This window comes from Terrapene carolina, unplaced genomic scaffold (genome assembly GCF_002925995.2).
Source record: "Terrapene carolina triunguis isolate 2854851 unplaced genomic scaffold, T_m_triunguis-2.0 Scaffold926, whole genome shotgun sequence".
NCBI lineage: Eukaryota > Metazoa > Chordata > Testudines > Emydidae > Terrapene > Terrapene triunguis.
In genome coordinates, this window is record NW_020665277.1 from 6,559,690 (window position 1) to 6,579,058 (window position 19,369).

General features: G+C 46.4%; 1 protein-coding gene across 2 annotated transcripts in view; it reads left to right on the forward strand.

Moving 5' to 3' along the window:
• NUP160 (nucleoporin 160) overlaps positions 1 to 19,369 on the forward strand; it is a 54,811-nt gene that overhangs the window by 19,755 nt on the left and 15,687 nt on the right. For both annotated transcript variants that reach the window (XM_026661016.1, XM_026661017.1), the window contains exons 15-25: positions 1,548 to 1,713; positions 2,601 to 2,716; positions 2,811 to 2,971; positions 6,685 to 6,818; positions 7,809 to 7,879; positions 10,315 to 10,474; positions 10,987 to 11,056; positions 14,949 to 15,047; positions 15,508 to 15,627; positions 17,468 to 17,563; positions 17,694 to 17,788. In XM_026661016.1, the coding sequence (XP_026516801.1) occupies positions 1,548 to 1,713; positions 2,601 to 2,716; positions 2,811 to 2,971; positions 6,685 to 6,818; positions 7,809 to 7,879; positions 10,315 to 10,474; positions 10,987 to 11,056; positions 14,949 to 15,047; positions 15,508 to 15,627; positions 17,468 to 17,563; positions 17,694 to 17,788 (1,288 nt within the window). The remainder of the gene's footprint in view (positions 1 to 1,547; positions 1,714 to 2,600; positions 2,717 to 2,810; positions 2,972 to 6,684; positions 6,819 to 7,808; positions 7,880 to 10,314; positions 10,475 to 10,986; positions 11,057 to 14,948; positions 15,048 to 15,507; positions 15,628 to 17,467; positions 17,564 to 17,693; positions 17,789 to 19,369) is intronic.

Genomic DNA, 19,369 nt, shown 5'->3' on the forward strand with positions numbered 1-19,369 from the left:
ATTGAAACGGTGCCTATGTGATGTTCAGGTTTCACCTCTACAACCCCTGAAAGTTCTGGGATGTAAAATCTGTTGTTCTAATTGTAAATATTACCTATGCAACAGCTTGCCCTGTGTGTGTCTTGGAATACACGTTGAGCTACACATTTATCCAGAAAAACAGGAATAGAAAATATTCCATGATGTGCAACCTGGCCGAGCTAAAGTTCCAGCTCAATGTCCGCTTATGCATATGCTTGTGATGAACTGGGAAACTATAACATGTTACCACATATCCATATCCATTTGCCTTGAACTTAAATTCTTTTGCCTGCTGCCCAAATTCAGATTTCCCAGACACTAAAGTTTCAGTGCATTCAGAGAAGCAAAGCTGGACGCTCAAGAAATCCAAGGAATTCCCACCAGCATAGAAGTCTTACCCCTTGCTTGTTTCAAACTGCTAACATTAGATTTTTTTTCTTTTTTCCCCCTAATATTTAAAGTCCCCTTTAGGACACAAATTAGGGATGAAAGTTTTATCAGTGATGTTTTTCTGAAAGCTTTTAAGCACAACAGTGGTTTATATCTGAAACCAGTGTTCCCTCTAATTTTCCCCACCCATGTGCAGAATGAATTTTGTTACGTGCACCAATATGGAGGCTGTGTGTGACACATCACCTTCATATCGGTGCACATAACAAAATTCATGTGGCGGGATGAGGGGTTCGGAGTGTGGGATGAGGCTCAGGGCTGGGGGGGTGAGGACTCCGGCTGGGGGTGCGGGCTATGGGGTGGGGCCGGGGATGAGGGGTTTGGGATGCAGGAGGGTGCTCCAGGGCTACGGCGGGGAGAGAAGACTCCCCCCAGCTCTCTCTCCCCACCGCGGCACCTCTGGGGCTGGGGCTGCAGGATAGGCGCCCCTCGACTCAAACCCTCTTGCGATTTTAACTATAGCAGTTGTTAGAAGTGACTGCAATAGCATAAGTGTTTCCTAATGGAAGGTACAAAGGACTCTTCCAAGTGCAGACAGCTGGGCCAGTGGAGGTGTCATGGGCCTGGATTAGAGATACCTGTTCCTTAGTGAAGAGTTTTTAAAAAATACATTAGATTAGAGATTGCAGGGTTGTTCTTGGTATTCTAGACAAAACAGGTCTGCGGATGGGCTATCTCTGGTCCTTACGAGCTGCTGGGAAATTGCTTAAGGATGCAGAATCCTCGTGCATGGAGCCGAGGCATGAGAGGCCGAGTCTGGCTGTGATTTTTATTTTCTAGGCATGTTTTCCCCAGTTGTTCAGTTTATTTTCATCCAGGTCCTGTAACTGGAGAAGGCTGAAGGGAAATTTCCTGTTACCGGTTTTCATACAAAACTGCACAGAGATCTTACCATCTTCAGCTCCTCCATGTAGTCAGCCTGTAATTATCTAGTTAGTTAGTTATGGAGCCAGATGGAGTCTTGTGTTGCTGGGGCAAATTTGCCCCAAGAAGCTTTCCTATGAAATGAGCGGAACTAACCTGGTTTTGCCTTGAAACGATTTGCATGAGAGTACAGTCAGGTTCTTTCACTGCAGATCTGGAGATGTCTCGCGATGTCGTGTGCCTTGTCCAGTGCCTTCGGCTGATTGGAGAATCTATTTCCATGGAAATGGCATTCGTCATGGAAATGGCTTGCTCCCGCCTTCAGCCTCCAGAGAAGACTGCAGAGCAGATCCTGGAAGACTTGATAGCCAATGACACGTAAGGGAACTCTTTGTGTAACGTACGTCCTTTGTGAAAAGATGAAGGCACGAATTGTCTGTGCAGGGTTTGCCTTAGACAGCCCTTTACCCGAGTCTTCTAAGTGTGATTCGGGATGTGTGAATTCTAGCTCCGTAGTGGGAGATTTTTCCAAGCCCCTCAAGGATTTGGGAGCACGCGTCACAATTGGCTTTCAGTGGAGTTTGTGCTCCTAAATCCTGTAGATGCTTGGAAACTCTCCCCAGTAATGATTGAAGTGGCGAGGAGTTCTGAACCATGGCGTCCAGAAGCAGGAGCTTCCGTTTGGAGTTGGATCGTCTTCTTCACAACATGAAAGCAAGTGTATCCAAATAGCTGAACCTCCCTAGCTAGCTGGTTTTAGAATGATCCTCGCACACCATCTCACGGAGCATCAGTACCCTCAGCCAAGTACAAGTTATTCCTCTACAGCAGGGGTTCTCAAACTGGGGGTCAGGACCCCAAGGTCATTACATGGGGGGGAGTGAGCGGTCAACCTCCACCCCAAACCCCGCTTGCCTCCAGCATTTATAATGGTGTTAAATATATTGAAAAGGGTGTTAAATTTATTAGGGGGGGTCGCACTCAGAGGCTTGCAATGCGGAAGGGGTCACTAGTAAAAAAAAAAAGTTTGAGACCCACTGCTCTACAGAGTGGGTAGGAGAGGAGCAAGTGGATTCACCCTGAGTATGGTGCCTTCATGGGTCAAAAATAAGTTTTTATTATAGTGGAGGGGAATTCTCCCTCCACAATATCTGCAGTGGTCAGACCAATTTCACTTCTGGGTCTCTTACTATGGGGGCCACTGATGGAGGGGATCTGTTGACATTACATACATTGATGCAGGTGAATTTTGTGTGCCCTTGCAGAGAGAATGTGATGGAAGATATTCACAGTAAGCTGCAGGAGATCAGAAACCCTATCCATGCCATTGGGGTGCTGATCCGGGAAATGGACTATGAGACGGAGCTGGAAATGGAGAGAGGTGATACGACACAACCTTTGCGGTTTGGCTAGTAAGGTGGTAGAGGTTTGAGGATTGCAGTTGACCTAGCTTCCATTCTTATCCTGTCTTTCAGCTCAGCCCCTCAACGTGCGAATGAACCTCTCTCAGCTCTATGGTAGTGGCACAGCAGTGACTGTGGTATGCCGGGGTGTGTGCAAGATGGCCACCACCCGCTTCCTAATCTGCCGGGACTTGTTGATTTTACAGCAGCTGTTGCTGAGGCTAGGCGATGCTGTGAGTATGGTCCAGAAACCTATTATCATAGAATATCAGGTTTGGAAGAGACCTCAGGAGGTCATCTAGTCCAACCCCCTGCTCAAAGCAGGTCCAACACCAACTAAATCATCCCAGCCAGGGCTTTGTCAAGCCTGATCTTAAAAACCTCTAAGGATGGAGATTCCACCACCTCCCTAGGTAACCCATTCCAGTGCTTCACCACCCTCCTAGTGAAATAGTGTTTCCTAATATCCAACCTAGACCTCCCCCACTGCAACTTGAGACCATTACTCCTTGTTCTGTCATCAGCCACCACTGAGAACAGCCAAGCTCCATCCTCTTTGGAACCCCCTTCAGGTAATTGAAGGCTGCTATCAAATCCACCCTCACTCTTATCTTCTGCAGACTAAACAAGCCCAGTTCCCTCAGCCTCTCCTCGTAAGTCATGTGCCTGAGCCCTCTGATCATTTTCGTTGCCCTCCGTTGGACTCTCTCCAATTTATCCACATCCCTTCTGTAGTGGGGGGACCAAAACCGGACGCAATACTACAGGTGTGGCCTCACCTGCCGAAGAGAGGGGAATCACTTCCCTCGATCTGCTGGCAATGCTCCTACTAATACAGCCCAATATGCCATTGGCCTTCTTGGCAACAAGGGCACACTGCTGACTCGTATCCAGCTTCTTGTCCACTAATCCCCAGGTCCTTTTCTGCAGAACTTCTGCTTAGCCAGTCGGTCCCCAGTCTGTAGCCGTGCATGGGATTCTTCCGTCCTAAGTGCAGAACTCTGCACTTGTCCTTGTTGAACCTCATCAGATATTGATGGATCCTTGAGCCGTTAGGCTTTCAGGATCTTGATCTGCCCCGGTACCTTCAGCTGGAGCTTTGGCTCTCTTCCTGTCTTACTGCTGACATGCTGTGCGCTAGGGCAGCAAGCAAATCCCTTTCTTCGCTGTAGGGGAGCAGCATTTTCAGTGCTTTGTTCCCGAACAGCACCACCTGCAGGTTCCCCTCTCTTTGCATTAATTCCCCAGCTCTCCATCACAGTGAAAGAGACTGAACTGAGCAGGCTGAAGACTAAAGCCTTTTCTGCGCTGGAAAGCTGGTAACCACTTCAGCCAGGCCGGGATAGCTACAGCAGTACATGTGGATGTAGTTATATCATAGTGTTTAAGGCCAGAAGGGACCCCAAAATCATCTAGTCCGACTTCCTCAGTGTCACAAATCACCAACACCACCCAGCGCCTGCGCACTAAACCCAACAACCGACATCAGACCCAAATATTACAGCCCACAGGAGACTAGGCTATTAGTTGACTCAGGCGGAGAATTGGAGGGATCAAGGTGCACCTAGAGGCCCCCACAATGGCAGGGAAATGATTGAGGTACACCCAGATAATCCTGGCAAGTGACCCGCACCCACACACTGCAGAGGAAGGTGGAAAAAACCCCAACCATCATCGTCTCTAGCTTTAGAGTTGGGCACCAGGCCAGCAGCCGCTGCTCTCTGGTCACCCAGCTCTGAAGGCAGCACCCCTGCCAGCATCAGTGCCGAAGTGAGGGTGGAAATCCCGTGGGAGGGGGGGGGTCCCCTCACCTGGTCCCCTTTTGGATCAGGACCCCCACTGTTACAACACCATGACATTTCACAAGTAAGCATCTGAAACTGTGAAATTAACTATTTTTAAAATCCCATGACTGTGAAATTGACCAAAATGCACCAGGAGTTTATAGGGCCCTATTCATAGTCATCCTGTGATTGACCAACACACCGAGGGGTCTTTCCTCCTGTGTCACTTCCAACTGATGAGCCCCCGGCTCATAGCAGAAATTCTTGTTGTTAGATCCTAAGTGCATAACCTTGCACTTTATACTGTTGCATTTCATCCCATCTCTGTTGCTTCAATCATCAAGGTGATCCAGATCTTCCTGTATAATATTCCAGGCCTCCCCCGTATTGATGCTTCCCAGCTTTGTATCATCAGCAAATTTCATTAGCACACACCAACTTTTTGTGCCAAAGTCATTAATAAAAATATTCAGTAAGTCTGGCCCCATGACCGATCCTTGAGGAACTCCACTAGTAACCTCCCTTCAGTCCGATAGTTCATCTTTCAGCACAACCTCTTGCCTTTCTTCCTTTAGCTCAGTGGGTTTCAGACGTTTTAGATTGTGTAACCCTTTCCAAATAATGTAGTCTACAATGTACCCCCATCTGAAATAGGGTCATAATATACTTATGGTTAGATTGCCAAGTTTTACTAATTAAATGCGTTGTCTGCCATCACAGGACTTTATACAAAGTTTTCATTGTAGATTTTGGACCATACCTAAATTACTTTTAATCTCATCCACACTGCACAGTGGCCCAAACGTATCCTTCCTTATTCTTTTTATATAATTAAAAGACATCTTATGTATCTTAATTTCCTTGGCAAGAGCTAATTTAGCTTGATTTGTAGCAATTCTTACCTTATTCCTACATTTTCTAACCTCTATGATGTGGCTTTCTTTGCTGATCAATCTCGTTTTCCATTCCCTGTAGGCTGTTGGCCTACTCTTAAAAACCTTTAAAGTGGTTATTCATCTAGCTGGGTCTGGAGACTTTCACTACAAGTTTTTTCCCCCTTGCTTGTGATGCAAATTGCAGATAGTTTTTGTATAGTTGATTTAAAGAAATTCCAAACCTCCTCCACATGTAAGTCTTCGATCTATCCAGTCCAGCTGACTTAACTAATTCCCCAGAATACAGCATAGACAGGGACTGTTGATTACATTGTCGACCCTACTCATACATATGTAATACATAAAAACACAAACATTATCTCCCCACATGTCTTTTGAGGGTTATTTATTTTGCAGGATGTTTAACCCTTTCTAGCCATGTGTCACATTGTCCTTTTGAAATCAAAAGCCAGAGTTGACAATCTGGTTTTGATTATCATTCCATTTAATTTAACCTGAATCAACTTGTGAACGCTTAGTCCAAGATTGATTCCTACGACCAGCTTACCAGACTTATCAAAACCAAGTCTAAAACTGGTTCAGTGACAATTTGATGAAGAAAACTCATCTCAGTATAAAGGCGCATTACACTGGTATCGCTATGCACACATAGGAAGGGGAATAACTATATCCATATAAGGCATCTTCACACCAATATAACTGTCTACTCTAGGGTTCTTACAGATGTAACTATTTTTTAACCCCCGCCTCCCCCCCCCCCCAACTGAAATATACCAATAAAACTTACACATAGACTGGGCCTGAGAGGTGCTGCCTCTGTAACGCCCAATTTCAGCCTCAAATTTCCCTTTCATCATTAACAGAAAAGAAATAAAATTATCTGTCCCCTTGTGGAACTCAGAACAGCTCCTCTCCCCTCTTTGCGCTTCATGCCCTTCAGATCTTTGTAGTCTTACCTCCGTGTTGAAGCTTTCACTGGGTGGCCCTGGGTAAGGACTGAGCTGCACACCAGCTTGCACCGAAGTAATGAAACACAATGAATGTGCAGCTTTTGTTGTTTTGGTGCCGGTCTGTTTAACAATTTGGAATGCAAGTGTCCTGTTTCCGTTTAGCGTACGCTCCGTGACCACTAATGGCTAGGAAGGCTGGGCCCCATGCTGACCTTTGACACTCTTTGTGATGTCACTTTTGTCTTCTGTCTCAAGCTGAAGCCATTGGCTATCCCTGGCCTCAGTTACAATGCCAGCTGCTTTGGTCTCTTTACAGATGATTCTGGGAGGGGGCCAGTTGTTCCAGTCTCAGCAGGACCTGCTACATCGCACCTCTCCCTTGCTGTTGTCTTATTACCTGATCAGGTGGGCGAGTCAGTGCTTGGCGTCGGACGTTCCAGTCGACACGCTGTAAGTGCTGGTGTTCCCAATCTCTCTAGTCAAAGTGGATTGCTAGGTTTCATATAAATTCTTTGAGATGTCTGAAATGCCCTTTAGACAGATGAGAGCTCATCTTGGGTTCTAATTCTAAGAATCTTAAAGAAATTACCTCTTTGGGTGATCAGAGAGTCTTAAATGTAAGTTTAAGAGACTGTTGTCAACTCAGATCCTTGGTCTAACTTTCTTCTTGCGGGGAGGGGGAGGGTCACTTCATTGTTAGTGTTCCGCTGCTTCTGTTCTCCCTGAAAGATTCGTGCTCTGCAGCTGAAGTGCTTCCATTTACCATGTTGTTACGTCAGAGGTGGTTCTTCCTGGGTGGATGGACTGGAAGCTTCGTTTTAGGAATTCTACAAAGACACAAACAAAAGCTCCCCCCCCCCCCCCCCCCCCACTGTACCGACAAGTCCTGTGAGACTTGTTGGAAGCGACTTTTAGGCGGCTATATTAGGTTTGATCAGTAAAACTTTGTGAAATACCAAGTGTCTAAATCGGTATGAAACACTGACAAGATACAGTTTGATTTTTCCCTCCCACCTTTGATTTGTTCTCTTCCTGTCCCAATTCCCAACTCTTTATATTTTTGTACTGTAATTTTGGCATAATGGTCAGTAATTGGGTTTTTACTGTTCATTTAAAAACTCACTGAACAGTGAGTTGCTCTTTTCCATCTGTTGGCCTGGAGCAGTCATATTTGAGAATCTGGACTGATGCAGAGTAGCTTTGACAACTGTAAATTATCATTTCTCTTTCCAGCTGTATTGCGAATGGACACTGAAAATATTCAAAGCATTTTAGATTTCTGACTTTCCCTTGGGTACTGAGTCTGCCTTTGCTGTGCTATGGCAGGGGTTCACACCTTGGTCATTTCAGTGGACAGTTGGGTTCAGTGTGGACAGTGTTAGAATGTGTAACACAGGATGTGCTTGTCTCTCTTTTTATAGCTAGATTTTTCTCCTCTAGGGAATCCAACCTGCAGCACTTGTCTGTACTGGAGTTAACAGACACCACAGCCTTAACACCACATAAACTAGGTAAGAGATGTGCTACAAGGTCTTCAGCTCTTAATTCTGACTTTAAGCTCATACTTTCAGACATGACTAGTGATTGGGGGGGTGGGAGGGGCACTCGGTTCTTGGGTGCCCAGTTTCACGGGGCTTATCTTTCAATATGTTCATCACCCACCCTCTTGTGGTCCACAAAAATTGTGTGTGGCCAAAGTAAAGCCAGCCTCCACTCAGGCATTTCCCGTGACTTTGCAACCTATCACTTTTTTAAAAACTCTTTTTTTTAATGTAGTTTTTTGTATGTAATTTCCTACGTTTTTTAAAAATGAGAAATGGTTTGTGAGTCTGTAAAGCCCCTTCTGCTTATCAGCAGAGTTCAACCATTCTACCACTGCCACTCAAGCCACATGGTTAACTACAATAACTAGCAGCAGGAGTAGGCTGTTACCCTTTGTGGACTAGCCTCTAATCTAGCGGAAGATGCATAACACGGAAACACTGTGCTTGAATAACCTCATTTTGCAGACAGCACAACTCTGTATTAGCAACACTGTCCATTAGACGTGTCACAGCCACACTATTACTGACAAATTACTCACTTTCTTATTTTTACCATATAATTATAAAATAAATTGATTGGAATATAAAAATTGTACAGTAACTCCTCACTTAACGTTGTCCTGGTTAACGTTGTTTCGTTGCTGATCAGTTAGGGAACATGCTTGTTTAAAGTTGTGCGATGTCTCTCTGGATGAGCAGCCCTTCCTTGTGGGGATTAGAACCAGCTCCCCATAATTCCCTGTAAGGTATGTGGCTCAGCAGCAGTTCAGGTGGCCCTCCCGCCACTGCCATGCTGCTCCTGACCTGCCCTCTGCCTTGGAGCTGCTCCCGGGAGCTTCCTGCTTGCTGGGGTTGTGGGGGAGAGGGGTGCTGATGTCAGGATGTCCCCCTGTTCCTGCCCCCCCCCCCCGCTCCGTACCCTCTCTCCACAAAGTGGAGGAAGGGACAGTCACAGGGTGGGGACAGAAGGGGGGGAGAGCTTGCAGGAAGCTGTTGCTTCCTGGCTGCTCTGCTTAAAAGGGCAATGTACTTGAAGTTGTGTCCACGTACTTAAAGGGGCAATGCACGTCTCTCTCTCTCACTCATGCACGCACCCCCCAGCACTTTGGAAAGTCAGCACCTGTGCAGCTGTGCATGTGCTGTCACGAGGAGGGAGTGGTGTGCTCCAGCTGGAGAGCGTGGGCTCATCGTCCTGTTCAGTGTTTGCAGGGAAGTGTTTGCAGCCACTGCCTTCCTGCATCTATTGTGTTTCCTCCCTCAGTCGATGCTGCCTTGTAGAGTGTGAGGCTACATTAACAGCGTATTAACCCTTGAGGGCTCAGCCGAGTGCTAGTTCATCATTTAGCAGCAAGGCATTCCCTGAGAAATATCCCACCCTCTTACTCCACCACCTCAACCAAGCTTTATAATCATTCATTGCTGTGTACAATATTAAACTGTTTGTTTAAAATTGTTTAAAACTTATACTGTGTATATAATGTCTTTTGTCTGGCGAAAAAAATTTCCCTGAAACCTAACCCCCCCCCCCCCATTTACATTCATTCTTATGGGGAAATTGGATTCACTTAACATCATTTTGCATAAAGTCGCATTTTTCAGGAACATAACTACAACGTTAAGTGAGGAGTTACTGTACTTACATGTCAGTGTATAGTATATAGACAAAGTCATTGTCTGTATGAAATTTTAGTTTGTACTGACTTCGCTAGTGCTTTTGTGTAGCCTGTGGTAAAACTAAGCAAATATCAAGATGAGTTGATGTACCCCTGGAAGACCTTTGTGTACCCCCAGAGTTACACGTACCACTGGTTGAGAACCACTGTGTTAGAGTATTAAACGCTGGGTGTATAAGTAGCCTGTGGACTCCTTGTGATGAGCACAGTATACAGATTTGGCTAGGAAGAGATTACCGTATATACTCGTTCATAAACCGAATATTTTTGGTAAAAAAGTGTCACATCAAAGAGCGGGAGTTGGCTTATAAATGGGTCTACACCAAAATCTGATGATTTTAAACTCTATGGAATCATTTAATTGAATATCTAATACATTGTTGTTTTGTTTACTTGGAGCGTCTGCAGGCACGGAGCCCCTCAGTTCCCTGTGGCCGCGGTTGGCCATTCCCAGACAATGGGAGCTGAGGGGCTCCATGCCTGCAGACGCTCCAAGTAAACAAAACATCCCTACCCGCCAGCTGCTTACCCTGATGGCTGGGAGCCAGTTTGCCAACCCCTGAAATATAGGGTCAGCTTATGAAAGGGTCATACAGTTTTTGCTATTTTTACCTAACCATCTAGGGGGGGTCGGCTTATAAACGAAGGGGCTAATGAACGAGTATATATGGTATGTCTACTAAGCTGTGTGTATTTAGCTTGTCAACCCTTCTTTCATTTGTCTTTTAGTGTCCAGCCCTCAGACAATCGTGGAATTATTTTTTCAGGAAGTGGCCAGAAAACACATAATATCTCACCTCTTCTCCCAGCCTAATACCTCTCTGAGTGAAACTAGTTTGAACTGGCCTCATCTGATCACTGCAGTTGCCGCTGATCTCCTGCCACTCTTGTATCCTTGAATTATTAAGCCAGAGTGAAGGTGTGTCTCTAACTGAACGTAGCTCAGCACCCGGAAGCTGGAAATAGGCACACGTCTCCCTGGAGAGCATGTGGAATGTCTCACAATTAATGAGGCCAAAGCTGTCAACCCTGGGCTCCTGAATCCGTATTTAGCTCCCTAAGTAAGAGTGACCTGATTCCAGTTCACTTCAGTAGGATTTGTGAGTGTTCAGAACTTCTCAAAATCAGACCACCTTTTCAGTGCTCACACGTGGGTTCTAAACCCTTAACTTTAGGCCCCCAGGTTTGAAACATTTGGCTTAGATGCATGATGGGGGTGTAGTGGTGTTCTCTGAGGTGGTGGACTTAGCTGGACTACCCGTTTTGTCTAAGATGGGAAAACCCTGTTACAGAACGACTTGTGTGAGCGCTGAGCATCAGAAGCTCACACATTTCAAGCCTTGTTCTTGAAGCTCTTCCCTGACAATGGAGGAATTGCTCTGTTCCTTATCTAATATTCAGATGGCCCAGTAATCCTGGCTTCCTCTTCCCAGAATGTTTGATGGGCAGTTGTCAGTACACCCAGCTACAGGTAAGCCCGCTCGACACATGGCAAATGGTTTTGTCTCTTTAACAGCGTGTCTGATCCGTTTACTCTTGCAACCAGCAAAGAGCCAGTGGGGGGAGAGAACAGCTGGAGACCAGAAACTGGCTTGCATATCATGGAGCCTCTTTGTAACCAGATAGGGTAAGAAAACCTGACAGTCTTAGTGGGGGTTGAGACAACCTAATATGAAAGTATATTAAGGATGGTTTCTCATGGATGTTCTCTCAGCCCCTCTTGCATCTGAAGATTACACTGTCACAGTTCAGGGCTAGCACCTTTCACCCCTTTCAGCTTACAGGCTTCTTGCCTTCACCTGCCCTGGGATGAAATCCTGGCTGGGATGTCCCCTCTAGGACCAGCCACAGAAGTAAACGTCAAAGGGATTGATACCCGCATTGTTCTTTTAAGTAGAAGTACTTGGAAGGCTCTGAAAAATTTTTGTCTGCTCCTGCTGGAATTAACACCTGGTAACCATGGGGGAACCACAGTAACAATCAAACAGGTGGAACATATAATATTTAAAAAAATTAAACATCTTCCACATTCTTCCGCCACTATAAATGCTAATCCTAAAATAGCCAGAAGTTAAGAATATAATATCATTTGGGAGTAGCTCCTTGATAAATGTCAATAAATTGATTGACAAAGAGTCTTGTGGCACCTTATGCTCCAATACGTCTGTTAGTGTATAAGGTGCCACAGGACACTCTGTCACTTTTTACAGATCCAGGCTAACCGGCTACCCCTCTGATAATAAATTGATTATACAGCACAGACTGTGCAGGAAGTATTTGAAATTGATCTGCACAGAAGTTTAGTACTCTAGTTATTTTCAGCAAAGCCCAGAAAGGAGGCCTTAAGCTTTATCTGTGCAGTTTGTTGGTGGGGAGTTCTGCGTCTCAGGTCCCGTTCTCAGGTGAGATGCTGTAGGTGTGTAGCATTTTCCCTTTTCTAGAGCTTGATAAAGTGACTATGGGGCGGTGTGACTAAAACTCAGGAATCTGAACCCCCTGACACCTGTGAGCTATTACAACAATGTAAACAGGTTAACTTCAAGAGCAGACATAGGGCTGGTCCACACTACCCGCCCAATTCGGCGGGTAGAGATCGATCCTCTGGGATCGATTTATCGCGTCTCATCTGGACGCGATAGATCGATCCCAGAAGCGCTCCCCCGTCGACTGCGGAACTCCTGCTCGCCGAGAGGAGCAAGCGCTGTCGACGGGGGAGCCTGCCTGCGCCGCGTGGACCCGAAGTAAGTAAATTTAGTTCGATATAGGAAACGTCGACTTCAGCTACGCTATTCTCGTAGCTGAAGTTGCGTTTCCTATATCGATCCCCCGCCCCAGTGTGGACCTGCCCATAGACTACTTCTGTGAGCCCATTTGGAGAACTGCAATTTCAGTCAGCGAGCGATGTACTGAACACACCCGTTAGCCAAACACAGCATCCAGAATATGTCAGATAAACAAACTTTCCACCACCTGCTTCTCTCAGTGGGTTGGTAGCAATGTGAATGAGAAATTGTTTTCAATACAAGCTACTATTTCCAGGTGTGTTTCTGTGCATTACTCAGTTCTCAGAATTACTTTCTGAACTATAACTTCATGCTCTTTAGCCAAAGGGATTTTTTCCCCCAGTTATTGCGTTTGGTGCTATAACTCTGAATTTTTTTACTCTCCTACACTGAAAAACAGCATGTTTCTTTCACCGCACACTGATGGAAAATGTTAGTGTAGTGAGCTTGGAGGCCAGTCACTACTGAATTATTCATGCCACACATTTTCTCTTGTACATTTTATTAGGACTTAAACAGGCTCTTTGTCCCCGAAATGGATTACTTCTGGGGACGGGGATCAGCGTGTTGCAGTGTGTGCACAAAATGGATTGCACCTGGGGCAGGGATCGGTCTGCTGCAGTTTATGTACAAAACCCCATATATTCAAACTGTCTAAAAGAATGTCAGAATTGCAAAGTATTCAGTTCAGGAAATGGCAAGGTTGTTTATGCCACCTGATTTCTGCCTCCTTGTGTTTGTGTTATGGTACGGTCTTTGATTGCATGATCACGCATTCTTTTCCTGCAGGGCTGCTGCCTTATTCATGTCCCAGAAAGGGCAGCAGGAAGATGTACAACGTTTATTTTTATCCACTGTTTAAAAGTGGACTGTTCCTCACCCCCTGCAACCTTCTGCTCCATTCCCCCGAAGGCCTACATGTAACCTTGGTTTATATGGATGTAAATTTGGAGCAACCTCGAATTTACTCCAGATTTACATCCTGGCGATCACAAATAGACTGTTACCCAAAATAAGAGATTCCTTGACCCCACTACTGAATGAGGGAAGGGTGGGACCAACATGTAGACAGGAAGGATGGCTTAGTGGTTAGGGGGCTAGTTTGGACTCGGGAGATGTAGGTTCAAGTCCCTTAGTATGTCTTTGTCTCTGTTCCCATCTGGAACGGGATGAACACATTCGATGTGGGACAGTCGGATACTAGAATAGTGGGGGCAGGATAAGTACCATAGGTAGGTAGAACACAGGTGACTATGTAGCTACAATCTTTCGATGCTTATGCACAAGGGTTTAGAGCGAAGTTTCCCAGCACCGTCTTACCTTTGCCTCAAACATATGTTCTTTCAGCACAGTTTTAAAATGTAATCTTGTCTTGTGAAAAGGGGAAACAGAAAAGAGAGCGAGAGCTGGCACTGTTTGCTAAAGGAGTGTTTCTAAGCTGGTGGGTCGTGAGCCCCAGGGGTCCCACAAAGCAAGCTGTGGGGGGAAGGACATGAGCCTTTACATACCAATCTAAAGCAAAGACTATCTGGTTCCCTCACTCGCCGCACACCCTGACCCCTCAAGGTCAAATGTCCTCTGCTGACTTCTTGAAACATGCACACCAATACATTACATTACATAGACCTGTCACTATCACGGATACTTTTTTTTATTCTTTTTTTATAATAAATGTAATGCGAAAATTTGTGCCTGAAAGGCTTGCCAGCCCGAAAAGGGTAGGGAATACTGTGCTAGACTGCTGGCCATGTGTCCGTGTGCACTGAAGTAGGGCTCCTTCTGACCCACCTGTATGCTGTGTGCCAGATACCTCATTCTAAGCCCTTCTGCACAGTGAATGTGACGGGGTTGTTCTATAGACATACATGGTACTGGTGGGGCGGAGGGAGATTGTTAAACCCTTATTAGGAATGAGCTTGCATCAAATATTTGTTGACCCTTTTTAACTCAGCCAAATCAAAATGGCTTTTCATCCCACGCTCCAGAGGCACCCATCTGATGCAGGGCATGTTCAAATGCTAAATTTCCAATTCCTGTCACCTCCCACTGAGAAGCTGGAGCTGTTCAGATTAGGTCATTTACTGATGGCAAGTGTGTGTGGGAGTTTCCCCCACCACCTTTGTGCTGAAAGCAGCTGAACCACTTTTGTTCACATGGATTTTTCCCGTCGAGATTCCTAACCCGGAAGATCTGTCCAAAAGGTGTGTGACTGTTACAAGCACCTGAAAAAGGCCCTTTGGAACAGAAACATGTAGGTGCCGTTAACTAGAGTTGTCGCTAGACACTGCTGATAACACACCTCACACTTGCCATTAAGAGTCCTTGTTTGCGAATGACATCTGGAGATAGGATCAGCAGAACATGGAGTCACCCTGGTGCCCTGCGTTAATCTTAGTACTATAGTTACAGCATGCCACTGAAGTAGCATTGCAGGAATCCAAAGCTGAAATCCTCCGTTTGTTTCTCTGGTAAAACTGGGACTATCTTGCCTGAATACAGGGGCGTGTTGGTTCGTAATCAGTGTTAAGGGAATGTTAAAGCTTTTGTGTCTCTGATCAGAGGATGCCCTTTGTCTCTTAGGAATACATTCGCCTGCTGCAGCCCTGGTGTCACGTGAACGTGGGTTCCTGTCGCTTCTTGATGGGAAGATGTTACCTTGTTATGGGCGAGGGACACAAGGTACAAAACAGCTTCACCTGCTTCCCAGAGTGGAGCATTGCTTCATGTGCGGGGTTCAGTGGTGGCTGTGTGGATCTGCACTGTCCCACTTACCTGACCGCTGGTTACATTCTGTTCCTGGGGCTAGAAGATGTGTTGCTCAGAAAGAAATGCAAAACTCATTTCTTTAGCGTAGCTTTCCCTTGGATTTTCTCACACCCACTCACTCATATACACAAGTGTACAAACCGAGATGAGCTATTCCTCCTTCAGACGGGGAAGGGACAAGGGAAAATTGTTTTTAAATACCTGGGAGGCTTTGAGACCCCTATGGAAACACATAGCTAGCAAGGGCTCAATGGACTGGCCCGTGGTGACCCTGCGTAGCCTGTCGCAGAACCAAGCTGTCCTGTTCACCTGTATTCTGGATTGAGTCAGTTGCCTGAGAAAGAGAGTATTTAGCAACTTTATTTTTGTCCAGGCTCTGGACTGTTTCTGTCAGGCTGCATCTGAAGTTGGAAAAGAGGAGTTCTTGGACAGGCTGATCCGAGCCGAGGACGGCGAGATGGCTTCCACCCCGCGCCTGCAGTATTATGACAAGGTATTGCTGCCATGATAGTACAGCAACTAGGTGCTTGCTATGAAAGTTTAGTTGCAGATGCTGCCAAGGCAGCCAGTCTTCATACTTCATGCAGGCCTTCCCACCGCTGCCACCATGTCAGGGTTCCCTCCCCACTCTGAACTTTAGGGTACAGATGTGGGGACCCGCATGAAAGACCCTCTAAGCTTATTTCTACCAGCTTAGGTTAAAACTTCCACAAGGCACAAATTTTTCCTTGTACCTTGGATTAGGTAAACGCTGCTACCACCAAGTGATTTAAACAAACATTTAGGGAGGGCCACTTGGAGCCCTATCTCCCCCCTAATATCTCCCCAAGCCTTACATCCCCTTTCCTGGGGAGGCTTGAGAATAAACAAGATGAGCACAGACCAACCTTGGGTTTTTTAAGGACACTAAAAAAACCAGTCAGATTCTTAAAAAAAACAACAGAACTTTATCAGAAAGAAAAAAGGTAAAAGCAGCACCTCTGTAAAATTAGAATGGAAGATAATCTCACAGGGCAATCAGATTCAAAACACAGAGGATTTCCCTCTGGGCAAAACTTTAAAGTTACAAAAAGAGAACCAGGAATACACCTCCCTCTCAGCACAGAGAAAATCACAAGCCAAAATAAAAGTAAGCTACATCTCTGGTTGCTGCTAGGTAAATACAAAATGGGGATTGATATTGGCTAAAACCTGGAAGTGAAGAAGTCAGCACAGTATCTCTTGTAGTGTGTGTCTCATATTAAATGCAATTTATTAGTCTGCCCCTCAACTTTCAGTAAACTGCAAGAATGGTTTGCGGTCTGGAGAAACTGCCTTATAGGGAGACTTCAGAATCTCGGTCTATTTAGATTATCCGAGAAAAGGCTAGGAGGTGATTTGGTTCTCGGAGACTGATCTATGTGGGGAAGAGACTTCTGCTGGCAGAGGGCTCTAATCGATCAGACAGAAGCAGGATGGGAGCCATTGGGTGGAAACTAAACCCAGATAAATGCAGACTAGGGATAAGGTGCCAGTGTTTAACAATGAGGGTGATTAACTCTTGGAGTAACTGGCCTAGGGATGTGATAGATTCTCTCACTTGATGTCTTTTGTCAAGCATCTTTCTAAAAGATGTACTCTAGCTCAAACAGTTGTGGACTTAATGCAGGAATCACTAGGTGAGAGTCTCTGGCCTTAATCTGTGAATTCTGTTGAGAGTGCCTAACTGCATTGTGGTAGCTACTTAGATTGTGGTTGCGGGTCAGAGACTTTGTTCTGTCTGTACAGTGCCTTGCGGGGCCTGTTCCATGACTCAGGCTTCTGGGTGCTACTACAGAACAAATAAGTTCTCCGTGGGGGTGGGAGGGAGGTTGGAGGTTGTGGCAGCTGAGTAGGGGACAGTTGGTGCTTTTGGCACCTGGAGAGGTGTAAGCAGGAGCTCAGGATTGATGGATGAGTGTGTTAGCTACATTTCTTTTAGAATCCTCAGCCCTCAAATGGCTAGCTGTGTTGACGTTGCAACCATAAAGGCTTATAAACATCGAGAGAGAGAGAGAAGTTTTAGTCGTGGATCACAGTTCTGTGGGTTGGATTCTGCAGAAAAGTCCCTAGCCGTGAAACACACGATTCGATCCCCTGCCCTGTTTATAACGTACCAAAGTATCCCTCTTTGGGTTTGAAATTCTTGGCATCTGCTGGAAAACGAAAGTGTTTTTTGCAAACATCGGCAAAATCTTTTTGGCTGTTTCTGAATTCAGTGAGCGTGGAAATAACTTTCTCGTGGTATAGAAAACAAAATTCTCCATGTTCTTAGACACCACTACATCCCAAACCAGAGTCTGTCTTCTCTCTAGGTCCTGCGATTGCTGGACATTATTGGTTTACCTGAACTGGTCATCCAGTTAGCAACGCTAGCAATCACAGAAGCAGCTGACGACTGGAGAAGCCAGGTAGGCATTAATTCTTTCGTGCTGAGACATTGGGTTTTTTCCATGCAGCAGCTATTGCTGGCACCAAGAATTTATCTTAATTGGTACAGATAATATTGACTGAACTGAGTTACGCTCTCTGGTGTTCTAGGCTACTTTGAGGACGTGCATTTTCAAACATCACTTGGATTTAGGGCACAATAGCCAAGCGTATGAGGCCTTAACCCAGAATCCAGATTCCAGCAGGTAACATCCTTGTGTCCTTCAACTCTGCTGCTCTGCTGTTTGAGCTGTGGGCTGCACTTAGCATCTGTTTCACAACCGTTCGCCCGTTCGGAAAGCTGTCAGTACAGAACATTACCATCCCTCCGATGTGATATTTGCGCTTAGTTCAGTGCCGTGTAAGAAACTGATTGGGATGCTTCATGCCTGTCGGATTCAAACGTGGATCCTTTCACCATGGCACTGAGCTAGATGGGAAGCAGACTGTGAATCCTGAATACGGGCTTTATGGAGCCAGGCCTGTCTGTATAACCCAGTGAAACCATAGCCCCAATTCATCCATCCAGCTGCTTTTTAGGTACTGCTTGTACCCAGTAAGATGATGGCCAGGTCGGCAGCAACAAGTGTCACGGAGCGGACGCTGCCCCTGGGCAAGCGTGCAGGAGCTAGCAGCTTTTCATAGAGCCCTTGGAGAGCCCCTGCAGCAGGAAATGCCCCCGCTCTCCTGGGGCTCGTTGCCCAGCTGCAGGCTGTCACGTCCTGGGGTCCCGGGGGTTCCCGAGCACAGGCATTGTCTGCACTGAGTGAGTAAGGTGTTAGTTAAATCATGTGAACAGGTTGCCTAACATGGTTAAACCCCACCTCGCACTTAGTGTAGACGGACTGTAGTGTTTAAAACTGTGTACCCTGGCTGTGGTTAACCCGAGGGTCTGCCTGGGTGCCACAGCTCCTTCTCACCCTGAAAGCCAAGACCCAGTTTATTCCTGGGTATGCTATAAGCCAGTGTTTCTCAAACTGGGGGCCGCAAGCCTATTGTAGGGGGGTCGTGGTATTGCCACCCTTACTTCTGTGCTGCTGCCTTCAGAGCTGGGAGGCTGGAGAGCAGCAGCTGCTGGCTGGGCACCCAGCTCTGAAGGCAGAGCCCCCACCATCAGCTGCGCAGAAGTAAGGGTTGCATGGTATGGTATTACCACCCTTACTTCTGCCCTGTTGCTGACGATGGTGTTGCCTTCAGAACTGGGTGGCATGGTATTGCGGGGGTGGTGGTCATCACAGTCTGAAATATTTTTAAAGGGGTTCCCAGCAAAAATAGTTTGAGAACACCCCCCACCCCCCCTAAGCCCACATTAAATAGGTCCTAACAGACTGTCTGTTGTCCGAGAAGCCCCTTCCTGGCAGGAGAAGAACACAGGACCACGAGGGGCAGAGACTGGCCAGCCAGTCAGTGAGAGGCTTTCTCACCCCAATCAGATTCATAAGCCCGGGCGGGGAGTGTATGTATGGGACTCGGTAGTGCGGAGGTTCGGCCTGAATCGCTCACCACCTGGCGAGGAAGGAAGGAGGAACTCTGTTCCTTAAGACGCTTGAAGAGAACAGCTCCCCTGTCCAGGTTCCCTGCTTCCAGCCAAGCCGCCTGCAAATTTCTCCACCGCCACCTCCTTTCGCCTCCCAAAAGCTTGGCCTGAAGCCAAACGCAGGCCTTCCTCCTGGGGTCTAAATGGGATGGGGAGTCCTCACCCCCCATCATAAGTCTGAACCTCTCATGGCTTGTGAACTCTGCTGGCAGATGTGCATCTTGCCTGCCTGCCTATCCAAGTTCATTAG